The 19,509-nt window shown below is 44.3% G+C and overlaps 1 protein-coding gene across 6 annotated transcripts in view; it reads left to right on the top strand.

The window, feature by feature from the left end:
- The window catches only part of exoc6b (exocyst complex component 6B), an 83,246-nt gene extending 64,044 nt beyond the window's left edge, over positions 1-19,202 (top strand). For all 6 annotated transcript variants that reach the window (XR_005077270.1, XM_037111767.1, XM_037111768.1 and 3 more), the window contains 2 exons: positions 14,891-15,003; positions 15,999-19,202. Coding sequence is in view for 5 of the 6 variants with exons in the window: in XM_037111767.1 (XP_036967662.1) it covers positions 14,891-15,003; positions 15,999-16,125 (240 nt within the window). In the remaining variant the exon portion in view is untranslated. The remainder of the gene's footprint in view (positions 1-14,890; positions 15,004-15,998) is intronic.
- The last annotated feature ends 307 nt before the right edge of the window (positions 19,203-19,509 follow it).

Genomic DNA, 19,509 nt, shown 5'->3' with positions numbered 1-19,509 from the left:
AGTCAAAAACTGGCTGCAAAATACACAAAAATAATCCTGCCAAAGATGCAAACACGAGTGCACGTTTCCTCCTTTCAAAACAAGCCGCGTGCTCTTTTTTCATCCTCGTACAGTATGAAAAACAACATGCACGGAGCAGGAAGCCTTCACTTCGTTCTGTCGGAGTTTGTTTGTCACTTCATTGTTCCCGGTTCGAGTGCACATGCTACTTAACGCTCCGCGCTTCCCTCCGCTCGCCCGATTCCCGCTGAAAGACACGATGCACTCTTTCCAGGAAATAATCCCTCAAAATCCTATTGTCTCACAAGCTAAACCTAAAGTTGGCGTCGATGTTATCAGGTTTGTGATATATTACTGTAAGTCTCCTCAGTGTTGAGGCACCTGCCAGAGTTTGTTTTATGCCCGTGAAATGAGGATAAATGGAGTTTAATTTCAGCTACTGCTGAGCCCATCGTGTGTCAGCGAGACTTATCTCCTGAGATGCAGAGTTCGCCTTTAGCCAAGTTTGACCTGAAGGCTACACCCAAACATGGAGATGAGGGAGGTTAGAGAGCAAAGGAGTGATGCAGGGGAGGAAAACACGAGGAGAGGGGAGAGTGAAGGATGAGGAGGAGGGTAGTCGGAGGTGAAAACGAGGACAGGAAGAGATAGACGAGGTCACAGAGATGGAAGGAGGCAGAAAAATCTGCTACCGTCACATTCCTGAGGACTGCGGTCACAGTGGGGACAGCTGCAGCGTGTGTTTGTTGGACCGTGTTTGTGTGACAGGCCCGGTTCAGTTCAGGGAAGGTTCTGCTGACAAGACGTGGACCAACTGTACGCATGTGTGTCAGGGTTGAACCGCGGGACAGCGACGGGTTCACCTCTGACCCTTCAACTCCTCGCCAGACATCAGACAAGATGAGGAAAGAAGGAGAGGGTCGAAGAGAAAGCGCGATAAATGTGGAGGAGGCGAAGCGAGAGAGGCTGTAAAAGAGGGAGAAAGAGGAGTGAATCTAAAGATGACAGGAGGAGAAGGAGAAGCGAGGGAGGAGAAAGAGCGTTCTGTCCAGATCCGAGACGAGAGGCGAAAAAAAAAAAAAAAAAAACTAGACATGAATGCGTGAAGATGTTGACGGAGCGCAGCAGAAAGCGAGGGATCGCGAGTGAAAGAGTGCAGTCAGGTGAAAGTGATACGGCGGACGTACAGGGTGGTCTCTCTCTCTCCCCCCGTCGCTCCCTGCGTCGCTCTACCTCTCTCCCCCCTCGCTCTCCTCGGGAGGCTGACACTTCCCTTCATGCGTTTGACCCGCTCACAGAAGGGGGGATGAATAGAGGAGTGGAGAGGGGTGAAAGAGCGGGGAAGAAAAGAGCGGCGAAGGGAGGATGAGCAGCAGACGGACATCTAAATGCTCGCCCCGCCGATCTATTGGAAGAGAGGGAGAGAGACACACACACAAACATGGATGCAAACGGTTTGAGTTCAGCTCTGAGCGGAGGAAAGTTTCCGTGCGCAGAAACATGAAATCGTTTTTCTAAAAACGTTTCGCTTTTGTCCGCTCCCGGCACAAACGCGCTCACAGAAGTGTTGGCGTGCGAGGCTTCCCGGTGGCCGAGAGATGTAACCATGCAACGGCGATGATGTCACGGGTTCAGATCTGGCCAAGGGACTCTCACTTACTGAGTCCCGTCTCCTTCCTTATGTTTCCTTCTCTGCTTTCCACCGCTAAAAGCGCCACTCGATTCAAGATCCAAAAATAATAGAAATAATCGAGAGGCGTAAAATCAACTTTACGGGAGAGCCAACCCCCCAAAATATTACCTTTTTCTTCACCTTTTCTTTTTTTAATATTAAAACTTCATAAACATGTGGATAGCAATATACTACGAACAATATTTTGACATTAATTAAACAAAAATAAATGATTTTATGATGCATGATGAGGTTGAAACGTTGCATTATTCACAGCAAGACAAAGTGCGTATTGTACCTAATTTTTTGCCCAAAATGTCTGATTTTCATCCACTGCCATTGTTTATCAGTGCCTTGTTTCATGTACTTCATGACAGCACTTTATATATGCATTAAAAACACTTCAAAACTAGAGTGAAGACAGAAAGAAAGGAGATGAAAATGATTTACTTTCCTTCTTCTGCTGATTTATGATGAGAAGTGAGTTTCTGAGATGGACAAAGAAATCGTCTGCTAAAAACACAGGAGAAAATAATCATAAGTATCTTTTATTTAAACCACCTAAAACCAATGCGAAATGATGAAAAGTCACCTGATCATCTGCAGCCCCACTTTATTTTCAGCTTTATGGAGCTTTATGGTGAATTTCAGTTCATTACTTAGCTGCAGCTTTAAAGTAATAGAGAGAAAGGCTGACTTCATCCAGCTCTCCTCTTCCTCCACTTTCTCTCTCAATGTCTGCCTCTTCCTCTTCCCCTTAAAGGGTGATTACGAGGCGTCATGGAGGCTGATGACTCTCACAAAATAGTGGGTTTAAACACACACACACACACACACACACACACACACACACACACACACACACACACACACACACGGCTCAGAGTGGGTGCAGGTTGAGGTCAGTGGGATATATAGGTATCGGTGCCAGGGAGGGGTGAGAACTAGCAGTCGGACCCCCAAAACACTCTTATCTGATCGCACACTCACAACACACACACACACACCTGTCTCTCCATTTCCCTCTACATATATATGTATATATAATAGTTAACTACTCACACACACACACACACACACTCCCACAGCAGGCTGTGAGTGTAATAAAGCGGTCAATGATCCTGCTGCGTTCAAGATAACGCCGAAAAAATAGTCGCTACTCGAAATGTGTGCGTCCATATCTGTGGATTTATGAGTTCAAGCTGCTATTATTTGTGTGGGAGAGGTCAGTGTGTGTGTGTGTGTGTGTGTGTGTGTGTGTGTGTGTGTGTGTTTCTCGGCCCCTGTCTCAACTTCCTGTCCCGTCTGTGGCCCGGGCCTTATCGGCGTGACAACAGGTCAGGCACTGGTCACAGCAACAGAAGGCATCCAGGGTCCTGATTGGACGGACGGGGTGGGGAGCGGCAGTTCGCTGCTTCCGACTGATGGTCAAGTAGTGGTCAGAACCGGGGGGGTCAAGGTGGTTCAGATACACACACACACACATAAATTGATCTGACACATTAATAAATATGTCATATAGACACACACACACACACACGTCTTCTGTCACACTGAATAATGATAGTCAGACATGTTTCTTTCCACACACACACACATGTTCGGTGACCGTGTGGTGACCGGGCCGGGTCATTGTTCTGCGTTATCAGTCTCGACCTCCCCGTCGGTCTCCCCGATACGACCTGCATCTACACCCCTTCCTGTGTGTGTATGTGTGTTTGTGTGTGTTTGTGAGACTCTGCGGTCACTCGGTGGTCAAACCAAAAAGTTGAGACCCTTAAAGCAGCTCTCACCTTTCCACTGCGTTTCCTGTTTTGGGGTCGTGGAGGAGACAGAGAGCGAAGTGAGAGATGTGTTTCATTTCAAGCTGCAGTCTTGATTGTTGTGAAACACTGCAGAGAGTCTCATTTCTTTTTTTTTTTTCCTTTTTTTTCTGCATCTCGCATAATTAGATTTTCCGCCTGCAGTTGAATAATTGTTTGAAGAGCAGTTCTGGGGCCACTTTGGAAAGTTTTTCATATCTGGATTTCAGGGGAGTTCAGACGAGTGGGTGCCGAAGTGTTCTTGTATCTGCATATCCTCAATGTTTAATTGGTACTTGATAGTAATGCGATATGATCAATAACAGGCTTAAAAATGAGAACTGGCAATGACCTAAAAGTGTGTGACAGGATGATAAAATGACACTTTAACTTCAGCTAAGTAGGTTTCTCATTTCATCTGCATGTTGTAAGCATAATAACATGCTAAATCTGCAACAGAGGAGACTTTAGACCCAGTTTAAGACCGACGCACTCCTCATTTTCATGCCCACCGCTGACGTTGTGTAAAAAGCAAATGTACTTGTACTTGTTGGTCTTAAAATGACACGCTGCTATCTTGAAGCAGCAGAAAGTGACAGCGCTGTAGACCGACAAAAAGCTGCGCTGAAGTCAAAGACACAGTGTTTATCCTGCAATTTATAGAGCGCATTATTCAGACAGTAAGATGCATCAACACACGTGTGCAGTAATGTCACTGAAACAAATTACTGGTGGCACATTAAAGCAGCAAAAAACAAAAAGTTGTAGTTATAAACTTGACAGGACGGAGGAAACTCTCCAGAAGGAGCAGAAGTAAACCTCAAGCCTCTGAAATAAATAGTTTTAGAAAGATGTGATGGAGCTTTGAACTGTGTCTGTAAGAACACTGAACATTAATTAACATGATATACAAACCGATCCCGTGTCCTGATATTAAAATAATCCATTAAGCTGAGCTGCTGCGGCTCACTGACTTATTGTCTCTGCTGCAGCTAATAGTTTCCTCGTTAAAGACGTATTTTACTCCGACGCATCCTGCTTTTTATGACCCGTCCCGATGGATCCACCCATCACTATCACAGAGACACAGTGATCCTCCGTTAAATATTCAACAAGACTCTCACTCAGCTCTTTAGGAGAACACCGTAACACTGTTTTGCCGTGAAGGTGAAAGTTAGTAGATAATAATTGGTTTTCCATTGCGAAGTGAACTGTTCCTTTAACTTATAAAACTAATTAAATCCCTATAAAAATGTCATTCAACCCAAAAATAATCATGAAATAGTGATTAAATCTAATTTGCCTTCCTGCAAAGGAACAGAATCACAGTCAAAAAGAGTCAAAGTGAAGTCTGAAAAAGTGGACTGAACCTGAACTGAACTCCCGGCCCGGGGTTAACCTCTGGACGTGTCTGGGCCCAAATTGACTTTAAAAAAGTGGCTGAGGCCAAATTGACCTTTTTAAAAAGTGCTGCAGTCTAAATTGAGCTCCGAGCGGAGCTAAAAGCTGCAGTTTTTTCCAGCCCCTGTTTGTTTTGGACTCTTCTGTCTTTATTTGCTTTATCAGCGCACAGAGCAGCTCCCAGCAGGCCCCTCTGACTTCAGCCTGCACTCGTTTATCGTCTCCCTGTTTCTCACTCACTCGTTCTTCCTCCTCCGTAACATCTAGTTACCCTCCGCCTGACCTCCTTCGCTCCCTCCTTTGCCTTTTTTTCTCCTGCAGTCCTGTAATATTTCCCCAATCATTCTTTTTGAGTTTTTCTCTCTTCCTTCTCCTTCTCTCTCTCTCTCTCTCTCACTCCGTCTATGTCTCTCACTCACCCTCTCTCCATCTGCGTAGTGTCTAATTGACAGCAGAGACCCCTGGTTGAACCACCAGCACTCTTCTCTCTCTGTTTTTTCTTCTTTCCGCCGCTCGCTCCATTTCAGCCCTGTCACTTTTTTTTAAGGGGGTCGCACAACTTCTCTGTCACTGCTGACGAAGGGGAGGAGGTGAGAGACGGAGTGTGTGAGACACAAAGATGGGAGGAAGGAGAGACAAAGCAGAGAGGAGGGAGAACATGAGTTAGCTTTGTATGGGAAGGTAGCCGAAAGTTCAGATGTAAATAACAAGTCAATTAGGAGCAATGGTCTCATTTTCACAGAGCCTGCAGACACTTTGTGGTGTGGAAGTAAGTGGGGATGCACTAATCTGTAATCTGAGGTTTTTACATTATTGGTGCCCGTCCACCTGTTCTGGAGGATTTAATGTCCACAACAAATGGGAGGAATTCTGATCTCTGTGTTTATCGAGCTTTAAAGCAATTAAACAGTCTGCTGATTCGTGCGTCACCGACCAAAACAGCCGGTATTTGAACCAAGGAGACTCAACAATCAGCAAATCTTTCTCCAGAATCGCTAACTGCACCTGTAATACAATTCAAATTGCGCTCAGACGGACTTGATTCCAGACATTTCGAGCTGAAAGATTGAAATACGTCGGTCTTGTACACAGCTAATGTTGCTCAATGTGGACCTGGGGTCATGTGGGAGGTAGAATATTTGAAAATGATCAGCGTTTTGGACTTGTTCTAGACTTCAGATCCAGTGCATCAGTAGAATTAATCCCATGACTGAACACAGTTCAGAGTTTCACAGGTTGTTTTAAGGTCTCAGAAACTGTATTTTGACAACAAATAATAAATCTTAGCTCGTGTGTGATGGAGTCGGTCGTGAAAATCTCAAGAAAGCAACAAAAAAAATTCTAGTAAGTTCACATATTTTTCACCCAAACACGTAGTAGTAGTTCATCGCCTCATGCCCCTCTCCCAGCTGGACAGTGATCCCTGCAACACCACTAAAACTACAAGAGCTGAGGAGATTGGCCTCGCCTCCGCATTCCCTAGATCCCAATCGTCGAGCATCTGTGGGACGTGTCGGGATAACATCCCCGGATCGGACTTGTCTCTGACCCGTTGAGGCACTGAAACAGAGGATCCTTTGAGTTTTGTGGTCTCTGAAGTGGGGCCTCCGTAGATCGGACTTGTTCCGCAGATATTCAACCGGACTGGGATCTGGGGGAATTTAGAGGTCGGGTCAACAACTTGAGCTCCTTGTTTGTTTGCACCAACCAAATCTAGACCAAAAAATACTCCAGCGTTTGGCTTGTTGCTTAATATGGTTTTGATATCTGCTCGCTGAAGCACCCCTGAGCAAGCCTTGGTAGTACTGTTCTGTATCTGACCTCGGACCTCTCCGTGTGGGGCTAACTTCCCTTCAGGGAGCGATAAAGCATCACGATTTTATCTCCTCTTTGCTGTATTTGATTACCCCTCACATGACGAGCGGTGGACCTCGCTGCGGGTTAATAAAGTACAGTACGAACGTCGAAGGAGTATCACAGCGGAGGTTGTGCTGTGTTGTGGTTACTGGCAGCCGTGTGCTGCGGTCGCAAGAAACGATGCTGCAGGCAGATGTACAAAGATACAAGCTTTTGGTTTTAATTTAATTTTTGGCCCTCCGCTAAGAAAGAAAAATTAGTTCCCTGTTGCAAAGCGATAACATCCAAGCTTACTTCATTCCATTCATAGCTCAAGATGGAGTGATACTGTCCGACCTGCAGGGTACGAGTGTGTGTGTGTGTGTAGTTATAAGAGCTGATGGAGGGTCTTTTTATAATGTGAAGTTAAAAACAAATGTTGGGATAAAGAGGAAAGTGTGAGAAGGTTTCTGTTGTTTGTTAGTCGGAGGGCAACGCTGACTGACTCTGCATGTGACCTTTGACCTCCTGCTTTCAGAGGTCAAGAGCTGAGTTTGAGAGTTAAGTGTAAAATCTTTTTTTTTTTTTTTTTTTTTTTTAAAGTTCAGGTTCTGGTGGCTCTATCTGGGCTTTCTCACATGAGATGGGATGTTTGGGAAGAAGAAAATTCAGCGGCAATTCTGATAATCAATAAATTGTAATTAATCTTTTAAAAAAGTCAAAATGTATGAGGACTTTCAGTTTTTCTCTTTTGTGTTACTGTTAATAAATATATTGACCTTGGACAGACTGTTTGATAAAGAAAATAGCTTTAAGTTGGAGATAATTTGCTCAGTCAGTTATGCTAATTAATCAATTAGTAGGTCAAGAAAATGTAGAATGCATGAAAATCTTTCTTTTACGATAGTCAAAGATTTTCTTCTAGTTTCAGCTTCTCACAGGTGAGAATTTTCTTCTGTTACTTGTCTTTTAGCAATGATTGGTGGTTGGATAATCGATTAGTTGATCAAAAGGAAATTAATTGCCATTTATTTTGATAAACAGTTAATCATCTCAGTTATTTTCCAAGCGAAATGTCCCGACATTTGCTGTTATTTCCTTTTGTCTTTGTGTTTTACACTGTTGGTCAGATGAAAGAAGCGTATTCAAGACATCACTTTTACTATCTTTTAATTTTTTTAAATGTTAGTCAGACAAAATAAAGCAATTGTATTACATAAGATTTAATCGTTAACTAAGGTTTAACTGAAATAGTCCTGAGATTAATCTATGAGGAAAATTATTGCCAGTCACTGCACATTGTCACAGTCCAATTTGTCTTTTAGTTTGTATTTAAAAACTTCACAAAAACGGATCAGTCTCAAAATTGTCACAAGGCCCAGAAAACCTCCTAAACTAATCTTATAAGCATCTAAAACATCATATCAACACTAAGATTCTCTTAATCAGTCGGTTTATTGTTTATTTCTTGTGGTTGCATCTTAAATATTCAATATGGTAGTTAAGAAAATCTCAATGTGATGAACTTTTCACCTTCTGTCCTCGTCTCTGAGACCTTTGTCCTAGAAACCTGTAGCCGGTCACTGTGACACTGATGGGCAGGTGTCCATAAGAGAAACTCTCTGCTGTGACCTTTCAGCCCTGAAACTTATGAGAGATATACATCGAAGGGAGGGAGGAGACGAGCGGTGACAGACGAGAGATGCTGTTTTCTCTGAAAACCACTTTCTCTGCTTTTAGTGAAGGACAGCTGTCAGGACGCTCCGTCCTTATTGCCGCCCACAAAGACATTTTCTTCTCTTAAACACAGTCCAGGTTGACAGCAAAAAGAGGCCTGATTGACAGGTGTCGGTGTGGTCTTTGTGAGCCGGCGGTGACCTTTGAACTCAGATTTGAAATGAGGATTTAGTGATGGGAGCTGAGGAGAGACGGCAGACAGGTGTCAAAGCACTTTTTTGTGTTTGCGGTGACCTCTTGAAGGTCAGGCGTCTGGTCTGGAAGCAGTCAGCGGATAATTAAGACACGACTGCTTGATTTTCAGAGTTTATACAACATAGTGACGTGAAACTGGACCTGATTTCTCAGTTTTAAAAGAGAGAAGCTGCCATGAAAGCTTTTAAATGTGCCGTCAGCTCTTTGTTTGAAATACAAAAACGGTCTCCGTCATAGCTGGACAGCGTGGAAGAGCGATCTGTGGAAAAGTGCAGCAGATAAATGGAGGGATGATTGATGGACGGAGGAAGGTGGATTTTTTTTTTTTTGAGAGGAGATGGAGGGGTGCCAAAATGGCTGCTTTCCTCCGATAAAAGTCAGAAACCACTCTCCCTGCTTTTAGTGACCTTTGACTCCTCTTGGCTGTCAAATTTGGGAGGAGGTGGACAGCTGGGGGAGCTGGGGGGAGGAGAGAAGGAGGTGAAGAAGGAGAAAAAGTAGGTTATAATGTTGTAAATATAAATGATCTTTGGTTCGGTGTTTGATCACAAATTGCTTTGCTTCATATCTGTATCATTACATAATCCCAAAGTGTGTGTGTGTGTGCATGTGTGGGTGGGTGTAAACATGATGAATTCTGGGTGACCCTGACGTTTGGCCATTAGGAATGGGAACACGGTAATTCCCCGACGGTCCCAAACAAATAAATCTTGCACACAGCCGGAATAACTATTAACAAGTCTGCTAAACGCTGAGGGGGTGGTGGAGGAGGGAGGAGGAGGAGGAGGAGGAGGAGGAGGAGGAGGGAGTAAAGCTGACGGGAAGAGAATGAGGAGGAAGAGTGAGGAGTAAAGCTGCTGACTAGATGAGAATGAGGAGGAGGAGTGAGGAGTAAAGCTGCTGACTAGATGATAATGAGGAGGAGGAGTGAGGAGTAAAGCTGCTGACCAGAAGAGAATGAGGAGGAAGAGTGAGGAGTAAAGCTGCTGGCTGGAAGAGAGTGAGGAGAGGAGGAGCAGTGTGGAGTAAAGCTGCTAATGGGAAGAGAATGAGTAGGAGGAGTGAGGAGTAAAGCTACTGATGGAAAGAAAATGGGTAGGAGGAGGAGTTGGGAGTAAAGCTGCTGATGGAAAGAAAATGGGTAGGAGGAGGAGTTGGGAGTAAAGCTGCTGGCTGGAAGATAGTGAGGGGAGGAACAGCAGTGAGGAGTAAAGCTGCTGTTGGGAAGAGAATGAGGAGAGGAGGAGGATGAAGGGGTGAAGTTCAATTGGAGAGAATGAAGTGGAGGTGAAAGGGGAGGTAGTGAAAGGAGTAAAGTACACATGGAGAGGAAGGAGATGTAAAAAAGATGAGATGGAGAAAGAAAAGAAGGAGGAAGGGGGAGGTGCATGATGAGGAATAGAAAGATAAAATAATAAAGTTTGAATAAAGAGAAGGAAAATGAAGAGAGAGAAAGGAGGAGAAGGGGGAGGTGAGGGAAGTAAATTTGATAGAAAGAATGAGGAGAAGGAAAAACAAAAAGGGGAGATGAGAGGGGAGGATGGGAAGAAATGAGGGTTAGTAAAATTAAAATAGAGATGAAGAAGAAGAGAAGGAAGGAGGATTATTGATTAGAGAGGGAGAGAAAATATGGATGGGGTGATGGAAAGAATAAGTAGAGGAGAGAAGGTAACGAGGGAGGAGGAAGAAAAGTTTGAAAGGACAGGAGAGAAGGTGAGATGAGGAGGAGAAATGAAGAGGAAGAAGTTAGGGGAATTGCAGCTAGTGATGGAAAGAAGGGATGAAAAGATGTGGAGGAGAGATGGAGAGGATGAGAAAGAGAAAATGGAACCGGGGTGAAAGAAAGACGTTAGAGGAAGGAACGAAAGGAGTGATAGACTATTAAGGAGTGAGGGAGAGAAAGTAAAGAAACAAAAAGAGAAAGGAGGGAGGAGGAGGAGGAGGAGGGAGGGAGGGAGCGGACCCCATTAGCGGAGGAGAAATGAGAGAAAACAAACAAGAGATGTGAGGGTAACACGTCACTTTGTTTTTCTGCTCGTCCCCCCTGGAAGAATAAGAGGAAGCAATAATCTGTGTGTGTGTGTGTGTGTGTGTGTGTGTGTGTGTGTGGAGACAGGAGCGATAGCGCGGGGGAGGTCATGGCGAGGTGAGAGAGGGGGAGCGAGACGGAGGGAGAAGTTCAGCGAGAGGTGAAGAGAGAGACCTGCCGTTTTCTCAGTGTGTGTGTGTGTGTGTGTTTAGGGTGAATCGAGGGTCAGGTGTGTGTGTGTGTGTGTGTGTGTGTGTGTGTGTGTGTGTCGGGAGGACCTGCTGGCTCGCGTGTGGCTCGTTTTTTTTGGACAGCCCGCGTTCTCCCTTTTTTTTTTTCTTCTTCGTCTTCTCTTTTCCATTTTCATCAGTCTTATCTGCCTCTCCTCCTCCTCCTCCTCCTCCTCCTACTGTTTTTACCCTCCCTCCCTCTGTCGCCTCTCCCTCCCTCCCTCCCTCCATCGCTCCTCCAACCAAACTTACCTACTGACCTCAAGTTCACCCAAAACTCCCTGTGCCTCCTCTTCTTCCACTCTCTCCTCTACTTGTCCTCCTCGTCTTCCTTCTCTCCATCACTCTTCTTCTTCTCCTTAACTTTTCTTCTTCTTCTTGCCTCTCTTCATCACTTTTTCCTCGTGTCTTCTTCACACTTCTCTGTCATGCTTTCTTTTCTCCTTTTTTCTTTCCTTCCCTCCTCATCTCCTTTCTCTTGTCTTTCACCTCCATACTTCCTCTTATTCTCTATTATCTCTGGTCCTTAATGTTTCTTCTGCTCTTCTTCTCTCTTATCTTGTTTAACTCTGTTCCTCTCTTCCTTCACTCATCAACCTTCTTTTCTTTCCCTCTGCCTTTCTTCCTTCTTCTTCCCTTCTACATTTTCCTTTGTCCTCTGCTTTATCTTCTTTTTCTTCTTCTCTTACTTCTGCTTCTTATTCATTTCTTCTTCTCTGTCTTCTTATTCATCATTTAGGTCTCCTTCTTCTTCTACTTCGTTTACTTAATCTTGGTCTCCTTCTTCTTCTTCTTCTTCTGTTTTCTGTTATGTCCAATACAAGAACAAGAGAGTGAAAGAAAGAAAGAAAGAAAGAAAGAAAGAAAGAAAGAAAGAAAGAAAGAAAGACAGCGATCTGCTCACCGATAACGTGAAAATCTCTTGAACCTCAGTCGCCAGCTTATCTGTGTGTGTGTCAGAGTGTGTGTCAAAGTGTGTGTGTGTGTGTGTGTGTGTGTCTGCTGACTACATCTTCTTTGCGTGCATGAGTGTTAACACGGCTTTTCAGGGTTACTTCTTCCAAACAGACAGCTAAAGTATCTATCCTTATCTCGCATGCCTTCACCTTGTACTTACCTCTCTCACAGACACACACACACACACACACACACACACACACACACACACACACACACACGAGCAGCAAGGTGGAAGTACACAAGTAACTGCCTGCTCATGAGCAGATGGTGACATTCAAACACCATTAAAAGGAAAAAAGCGGCGTGTGTGTAAGTGTGTCAGAAAGTGTGTGTGTGTGTGTCTTAGCATAGAGCACACACACACACACACACACACACACACACACACACACACACACACACACACACACACACACACACACACGTACACACGTGTCTGTACCTAATTAACTAACAGATTTGTTCACATCCTCACAGCCGGATGATATTTGTGTTTTTATGTGTGTACCTGTTTACATGTGGCCGGTACTCATGCAGCGCCTGTGTGTGTGTGCGTGTGTGTGTGCTTGTTTATATGGGAAGATTAGCAGGTCAAACCTCGGCCGTGCGAGGGTGAACTCGGGGACAAACGGGAGAGCGAGAGAGAGCAAGAGAGACGGAGATGAATACAGAAGTGAAAGGAGCGGAGGGAGGAAGGGAAGTGTGGGAAGGAGGAGGGAGGAAAACCATCAGGAAGTACAGAGCAGCCATTCGTCTTGTAGTCTCGCTCCGAGGCCAGCTTTAGAGGAAACATTAGTTTTAATAACTCCACAAAATATTCAGGTCACTTCCTGTTTTCATGAATAGCTCCGAGGAGGTGAAGTCAGGTGAAAGAGCCGCGACCTGGTGTCAGCTCCAGCAGGTTCATGCCGGAGCGTTCCTGTCTGCAGGTTTGTGTTAGATAACAGGTTAATAATAGACTGTGATGAGGAGAGTTCAGACTTGATAACAGTGTGTGTGTCGTGAGCTGCACGTTTGATCACGCTTTATGTTATTTCAGCTACTTTTGGATCTCAAAATCAAAACAGTGAAAACAGAAGATATGATTTCTAGGAGTCATGGAGCTAAACAACCACCGTTTTGATGAATGACATGATGTGACACATGATTGTTTTTCCTCTGTCTTCATCTCCTTCCTCTCTGTCTCTTTCTTCTTCTTCTGTCTTCTTTTTTCTTATTCTTCCTCTTCTTCTTTGTCTTCTTCTTCCTATCTTCTTCTTCCTCTGTCTTCTTTTTTTCTTGTTCTTCCTCTGTTGTCTTGTTTTCCTTCTTTTTCTTCTCCCTCCTCTTCCCTGTCTTTGTCTTCTTCTTCTTCTTCCTCTGTCTTCTTTTTTCTTCTTCTTCCTCTTCTTTGCTGTCTTCTTCTTGTTCTTCCTCTGTTGTCTTCTTTTCCCTCTTCTCTCTTCTTCTTCTTCATCTCTGTCTTCTTCTTGTTCCTCCTCCTTCTTCTCCTTCCTCTCTGTTCTCTGTCTTCCTCTTCTTCTTCCGTTTCCTCTCTGTCTTCTGTCTTCCTCTTCTTCTTCTTCTTCATCTCTGTCTTCTTCTTGTTCCTCCTCCTTCCTCTCCTTCCTCTCTGATCTCTGTCTTCCTCTTCTTCTTCCGTTTCCTCTCTGTCTTCTGTCTTCCTCTTCTTCTTCTTGTCTTCTCCTTCTATCTCCTCTCTGTCTTCTTCCTCTTCTTCATCTGCTGGACAGAAGTGAGGCATCATGCTGAAGACTGAGCATCTGTACAATCCAGAAAAATTACAACTAAAAGCTAAATTTTGTCCAAAAACCACAAAAAACAAAAACAAAAAGTGACTTTTTTTTTGTTCCTTCTTTCCTCTCCAACATTTAAAAGTGTGTCACCCTCGTCTGCTGTCCTCCCTCCTGATGGCGCACCTCCATCGCCCAGCCCTCGCTTATCTATCTATCCATCTTCATCTGCCCTTCCTTTACCCTCCTCTCTCTCTCTCTCTCCGTCCGTGTCTCCTTCCATCTTCGCTCTCTGTCATTTTCTCCCCCCACATGTGGTTTTGCTCTCCATCCCTCTGTACTCCGTCCCTCCTCCTCCTCTTCTCTCATCCCTCGCTCACATATGGTTTCTCTCTCCTGGTCTATGTGTGTGTGTGTTTGGTGTTACCCAGAGTTCACTGGGGCTCCCTGCTCATATGTGTGTGTGTTACAAACAGAGATAGACAGACAGAGTGTGTGTGTGTGTGTGTGTGTGTTAGGTAGAGTTCAGCAGGGCAGCAGCAGGTTATGCAACACTTTCATTTGTAGGTCGTGTAGAGGAAGACTTCACCTCCTCTTCTCCGTCAGACTCTTCGCCTCCTTCTCCTCTTCGTCAGTGTGTTTATTCATGTTTATATATGTATGTGTGGACCCTGGTAAGAGCACAGCTACAATAGTGGCGATTCCACCAATATAAAAACAAATAAACGAAAATCACATAGTACAGTCGAGCTCGAGGCTAACAGCGCCATGTCATCCCAGCCCGGGAAATAAAATATCTCAAATTAACCTCACAAATGTGCTTAACTAAGAGGGCAATGAAACCTGTGGGAGGGAGGTGGTTAGCTTTTCTGTTTCCTTTGACTCAAGCAAAATAACTCTACGTATTTATTTCCTCAACACTTTCACTGTGTTTTTTTATTATGCCACTAATACTAACAGATGATTTAAAAATGTAAGATGTGTGATCGCAGCACGCTCAGTCGAATTCTGGAGTAAATACAGTGGAAAGTGTTCGTTAGTTACAAGTAAAGTGGTTTTAAATAACAACATCTTTTTGGCTTCTGATCAGATATTTACCAACCTTCACAAAACCAGTTTCACGGTCATTTCCTCCCATAAATGCGGCACATTCTCCTGATTTTGAAGGAGACTCGCCTCCCAACACGCTGACGTGTTGGCGTGGGCTGGAAGATGTTTGTGCTCAACAGACAACTGAGTCTCACCAGGAGCGTGAGTGTGATTCACATGGTTAATCTCTGTCTGTCTTCGTCTAGCTGCTGGACTTATTCACGCAGTGGGATTGGTCCACCTACCTGGCTGACTACGGGAAACCGACCTGCAAATACCTGAGAGTCAACCCACACACTGCACTGGCCCTGCTGGAGAAGTAAGTCTGTCATTTCAACAGCTGCGTCTGCTGGTTTTCCACTCTTACATCATACAGTTATCTGTCCCCGTCCCTCATTTCCTTCTGTGAATTCACTGGAATCGACCGTTTTGCCAGCAGAACATTGATCTACAGTAAATCTGATTGAACGCTTTACTGGAAAGTCACAATTATTTGCGACAAAAACGACTTTTTTTGAACATTTCGGCTGATGTTCTCTGTCTCCTGTCCGTCCTCTCTGTCATGTTTTGACAGGTTATATAAGCCGTGAGTATCGTCTGTGTTTGCGTGTGTGATGGTGGATTACAGCATGTCAACAGACGACTTAGACGACTTACTAAAGTGTGTGAATACCTGTGGTGAAGGTGTGTGTGTGTGTGTGTGTGTGTGTGTGTGTGTGTGTGTGTGTGTTATCACGTCAGGGATAAACTCACCCACTTCCTCACCAACGATGCTGATGTTTATCACCGCGGCAGTTGAAAAACACCCACATGTGTGTCATCGGTTGATCAGTGCAGACACACACAAAACATCTTAATCTGACACACACACACACACAGAGTAGTGTGACCCGGCTCCAGAGGGCCCCGGTGGTCCCCTCCGTGCCCAGGAGGAAGCACCCTGCTGGGGCTTGTCTGCTCCGCTGGGCCCCTGAACTTCCTGGAGGTCCGTAACAGTCCAGTGTTCTGCGACAGAACACACACGGAGACAGACGGTTTCATGTGACACACACATACCGAACGTTAAAGCCGTCATGCCTTTGTGTTCTTTAACAGGTGACCGTAGCAGAGGTGTGTGTGTGTGTGTGTGTGTGTGTGCTGAGCATGTTGTGCCATTCTGCACTCGTGTGTGTGTGTGTGTGTGTGTGTGTGTGTGTGTGTGTGTGTGTGTTCTCCTGAGTTCACTTACAGCATTCAAACCCTGAGAATGTGAAGTCTTAAAAAAACAAAACGTTCACCCTCATTTTGATTCCCGTCCTTCTCCTCCGCCTCCAGGATGAAGGAGACGAGCAGGAAGAACAACGTCTTCGCCCAGTTCAGGAAGACGGACCGAGACAGACAGAAACTCATCGACACCGTCATCAAGCAGCTACGCAACCTCATCGCACAGCACCACGCCTAGAACATCCGGCCCGATGACTTCACCCATCCGTTCAACCCCCGCGACCATCGGCCGATCTATGCACCTTAACTTCACTCGACAGCCGGAGCCACTTCCCATCAGTCATCTTTAAAACCTCGGATAACAAACTCATACTCTTAAATCTCATTGGTTAATTCATGCAGCTGGGCCAGGACTTCAGCTTCACTTCATCGACCTGCCATTTGACTGAAACACGAATCGTATCAGGCGTCGACCAAGCGATCCTGTACGTTCCTGCCCCGACTGAAGCAAAAGTCATGTTGGCTTTTCAAAGTTTCTCCCTGGAAATTAGATCAATTAATCTTTGAAAAACAAACTGAAGCTGCCCTGCAAAAGTTAAACTGCCTCAAGACAAGGAAGCAAAGAAATACAAGACGTCCTACGAGCTGCATTTAAAGGATCAGTCTGGTGATATTCTACATTTTTATATTGATAAACGTTTGTTTTGATTAAATCCCTCCGACAATGTGCCGCTCTTGTAAATCGACTGGAGCAGTAGTGATCCCCAACGAGAAGTTCTTCTTCAGGAAGTCTCTGGATACGTAGAAGAGCTAAATTAAGGTCTCAGGATGTCGTATTGTGTTTATAAAGGCCATGTTTCTAAACTTTCTAAAGTCATGGTTACAGACTCTTTCCTCCTCCCGACACTCGTGTTTGGAGGGTAACTTATCTGCCAAAAAAAGACAAAACACAGGAAAAAAGTTAAAAGATCAATATGAAAGTAGCACAAATGCAACCTGAACTTTTTATAGGCCAATGATATCAAACCTCATGCTGTTAAATAATTGTGTAAAATGTTCAAATAAACACATGTAATGATGATAAAGTCGTTCTTAAAGTAATCTGACAAAGAAGGTTGGGAACAGCCGGGCTAGAGCACCAAAATGTGGATTCATCCACCCCTGAAAATAGTCCCCAACAACAGCACTTTTCACTCACGTTAGATAAACGTCTAGAAATTTACTGAGTTTTTTTTTTAAAGGTTAGTCACAACTAATAGGCTCAAGGCCGACAGCCACAGAGCGTATAGGGACGTAATGACGTTAGTGAGACGGATTAGCAGATTTTTTTTAGTTTTAGCAGGATTTTCTTGACAAAAAGAAAAATGTAGAATATCACCAACGTCAGCTTTGAGTTTCTGGGTTTGATCGGGGACATTTCAGGTCTGTGGAGAACAAAACAAGATAAAAATTAGCAGCTAAAAAATAAAAGCAGAAAAGACGCCATGAAAATATGCAGTCGTGGTAGAAATCCTCCTGCTTCCGTTAGCGATAAAAAAACTCAGTCGCTCTAATTCGGTGACTGGATGCGATCGGGCCTCGTCTTCCACGTCGTGGCTCAGACGACAAAACATACTGAATGTAGATCAGAGAGGGACGTCTTCCTTGTTTCAGTCCTGCAGCCAGAAAAAAGCACTGGAGAAAAAACACGTATGAACAGAATGTTACTCAACTCAAATGGAGGGGGGGGATATTCACGCAAACATGGCAACCCTTTCCCTCCCTCTCCCTCTCTCTCTTAATAAACAACCTGCGAACACTTGAATGGCTGCTCAGACCTGGCAACTTATGTATCCCCCTCTTCCTTGACGCCGGAGAGGCTCGCTGCGTGTTTTGGGGGGATGATGACGCCCAAACATGGCAACCCAAACGGGGGATGTTGCCCTTTTTTTTTTTTTCTACTCTTCGTGTATAAATAACTGGGTCTTAAAAGAGGGGGAGAACGCCCCAATCTGGCAACCGCTACTAATTAGTGTAGAAGTCGTCGTACTAATTGCCAAGCACACACACTCTTTATGTCTTCCATGAACATACGCCAAGATGTGTGTGTGTGTGTGTGTGTGTGTGTGTGTGTGTTGTGGCTTCCTGTACACACACACACACACTTTTGTTTAGTTGAAGCACATAATTACATTCACACTAGATAATTTTTGAACTAATACGGATCTTTTTGTTGCTTTTTGTTTTCTTGAACTTGGGTGCAATAATAGCATTGGAAACTGCAGCTGTGTGTGTGTGTGTGTGTGTGTGTGTGTGTGCGCGCTTCATAAAGGGATTCAAACCTACAGTGTGTGTGTGTGTGTGTGTGTGTGTGTGTGTCAGAAGGGAATTAAAGTCTTCCGCTTCCTCTCTGTTCGATCAGTCGTTGGATTCTTGCATCGTGTGTGTTTCAGTGTGTGTGTGTGTTCACTCGTGCATGCCGGCACTGTGAAATCAAGTGTGTGCATTTATGATGTGTGTGTCTTTGTGTGTGTGTTTCATCCATCCTCAGCTGTTTATCATTTCTAGGTGTTAGTAAAGGGAATCGGGCCGTTGTTATTGAATGTGCCTTTGCTGTATTTTGTTGTATTTTTATTTTTTTTCCTGCCAGAGCGGCGACACTCGCGGTGTCAAGAGCCTGGATGCATCAACGACAAAAGTCTAAACAGTCTTCTTACGAGCTTTTTCTAGAGCTTTCAGCCACTTCTCACACTCTCCTGGAGGTCTGCTCGCTTGTCTTTTAGCTTTTTTGTGATTCTTGTACTGTTGTTTTGTTATAATCTGAGTAGTAGCTGAGCAGAAACATTTATTTTCAGATTAAAAATAGTGACTGAATCGTTATTTACAACGCAAAATGTCTCTACCTACAAAACCTTTTGAAGTTAGAGATGTTTTCTTGTAAAATTCTGCTTTGAATCCCAAAATTAGGACTTAATTATCTCTTGAATTTTGAGAACATTGAGCTAATCTGCAACTAAAACTAAACTAGAGTCATCACAAGTACAAACTTCAGGATGTTGTATAAACTTAACCTCGCATGGCAGCACTGTGGCAGTAACGGGCGTTCAAACTGACAACCCCTCAGCGTCCAGACTCCTCGCAACCGCTGATGTCGCTGCTCTACTTTTTTGTTTTTTTGTATTTTGTAAGCAGAAATCGTTGCTGAGACAGAAGCACTGTACACGCTGTTGTTATTAAACCACTAATGAATGAAACTAAGAGTTAAAAATACTAATAAAAGTTGCAACAAATGCCAACAGAGACAAATATGGAATAAATGGAAAACTGTTGAGAAGATTGTTGTCTTTACTCTTCTTTTATCAAGTTTATCATGTTTCTATGTTTCTGTGCATGTAAAAGATCTTACAGTATGCACAGAAGCTCCTCCCTCCCACAGAAAACACTGCTCCTGAACGCATCATCAGTAGCCCCGCCTTCAGTTATGCGACTTTGTGACATCACACCACATCACTAAGTCACATAAGTGCATAATTTATGCCGATATTAACCATAAAAAAAGCTGACCGCAGACGAGGTTAGCGGTGTTTGCTCAGGCATGTGTGAGCCGACCAATCAGGGGCGACTGTGGGGGCGGGGCCTTAAA

Source organism: Acanthopagrus latus, chromosome 10 (assembly GCF_904848185.1).
Source record: "Acanthopagrus latus isolate v.2019 chromosome 10, fAcaLat1.1, whole genome shotgun sequence".
NCBI classification, from domain to species: domain Eukaryota; kingdom Metazoa; phylum Chordata; class Actinopteri; order Spariformes; family Sparidae; genus Acanthopagrus; species Acanthopagrus latus.
This window is presented reverse-complemented; position numbering and strand designations above follow the sequence as displayed.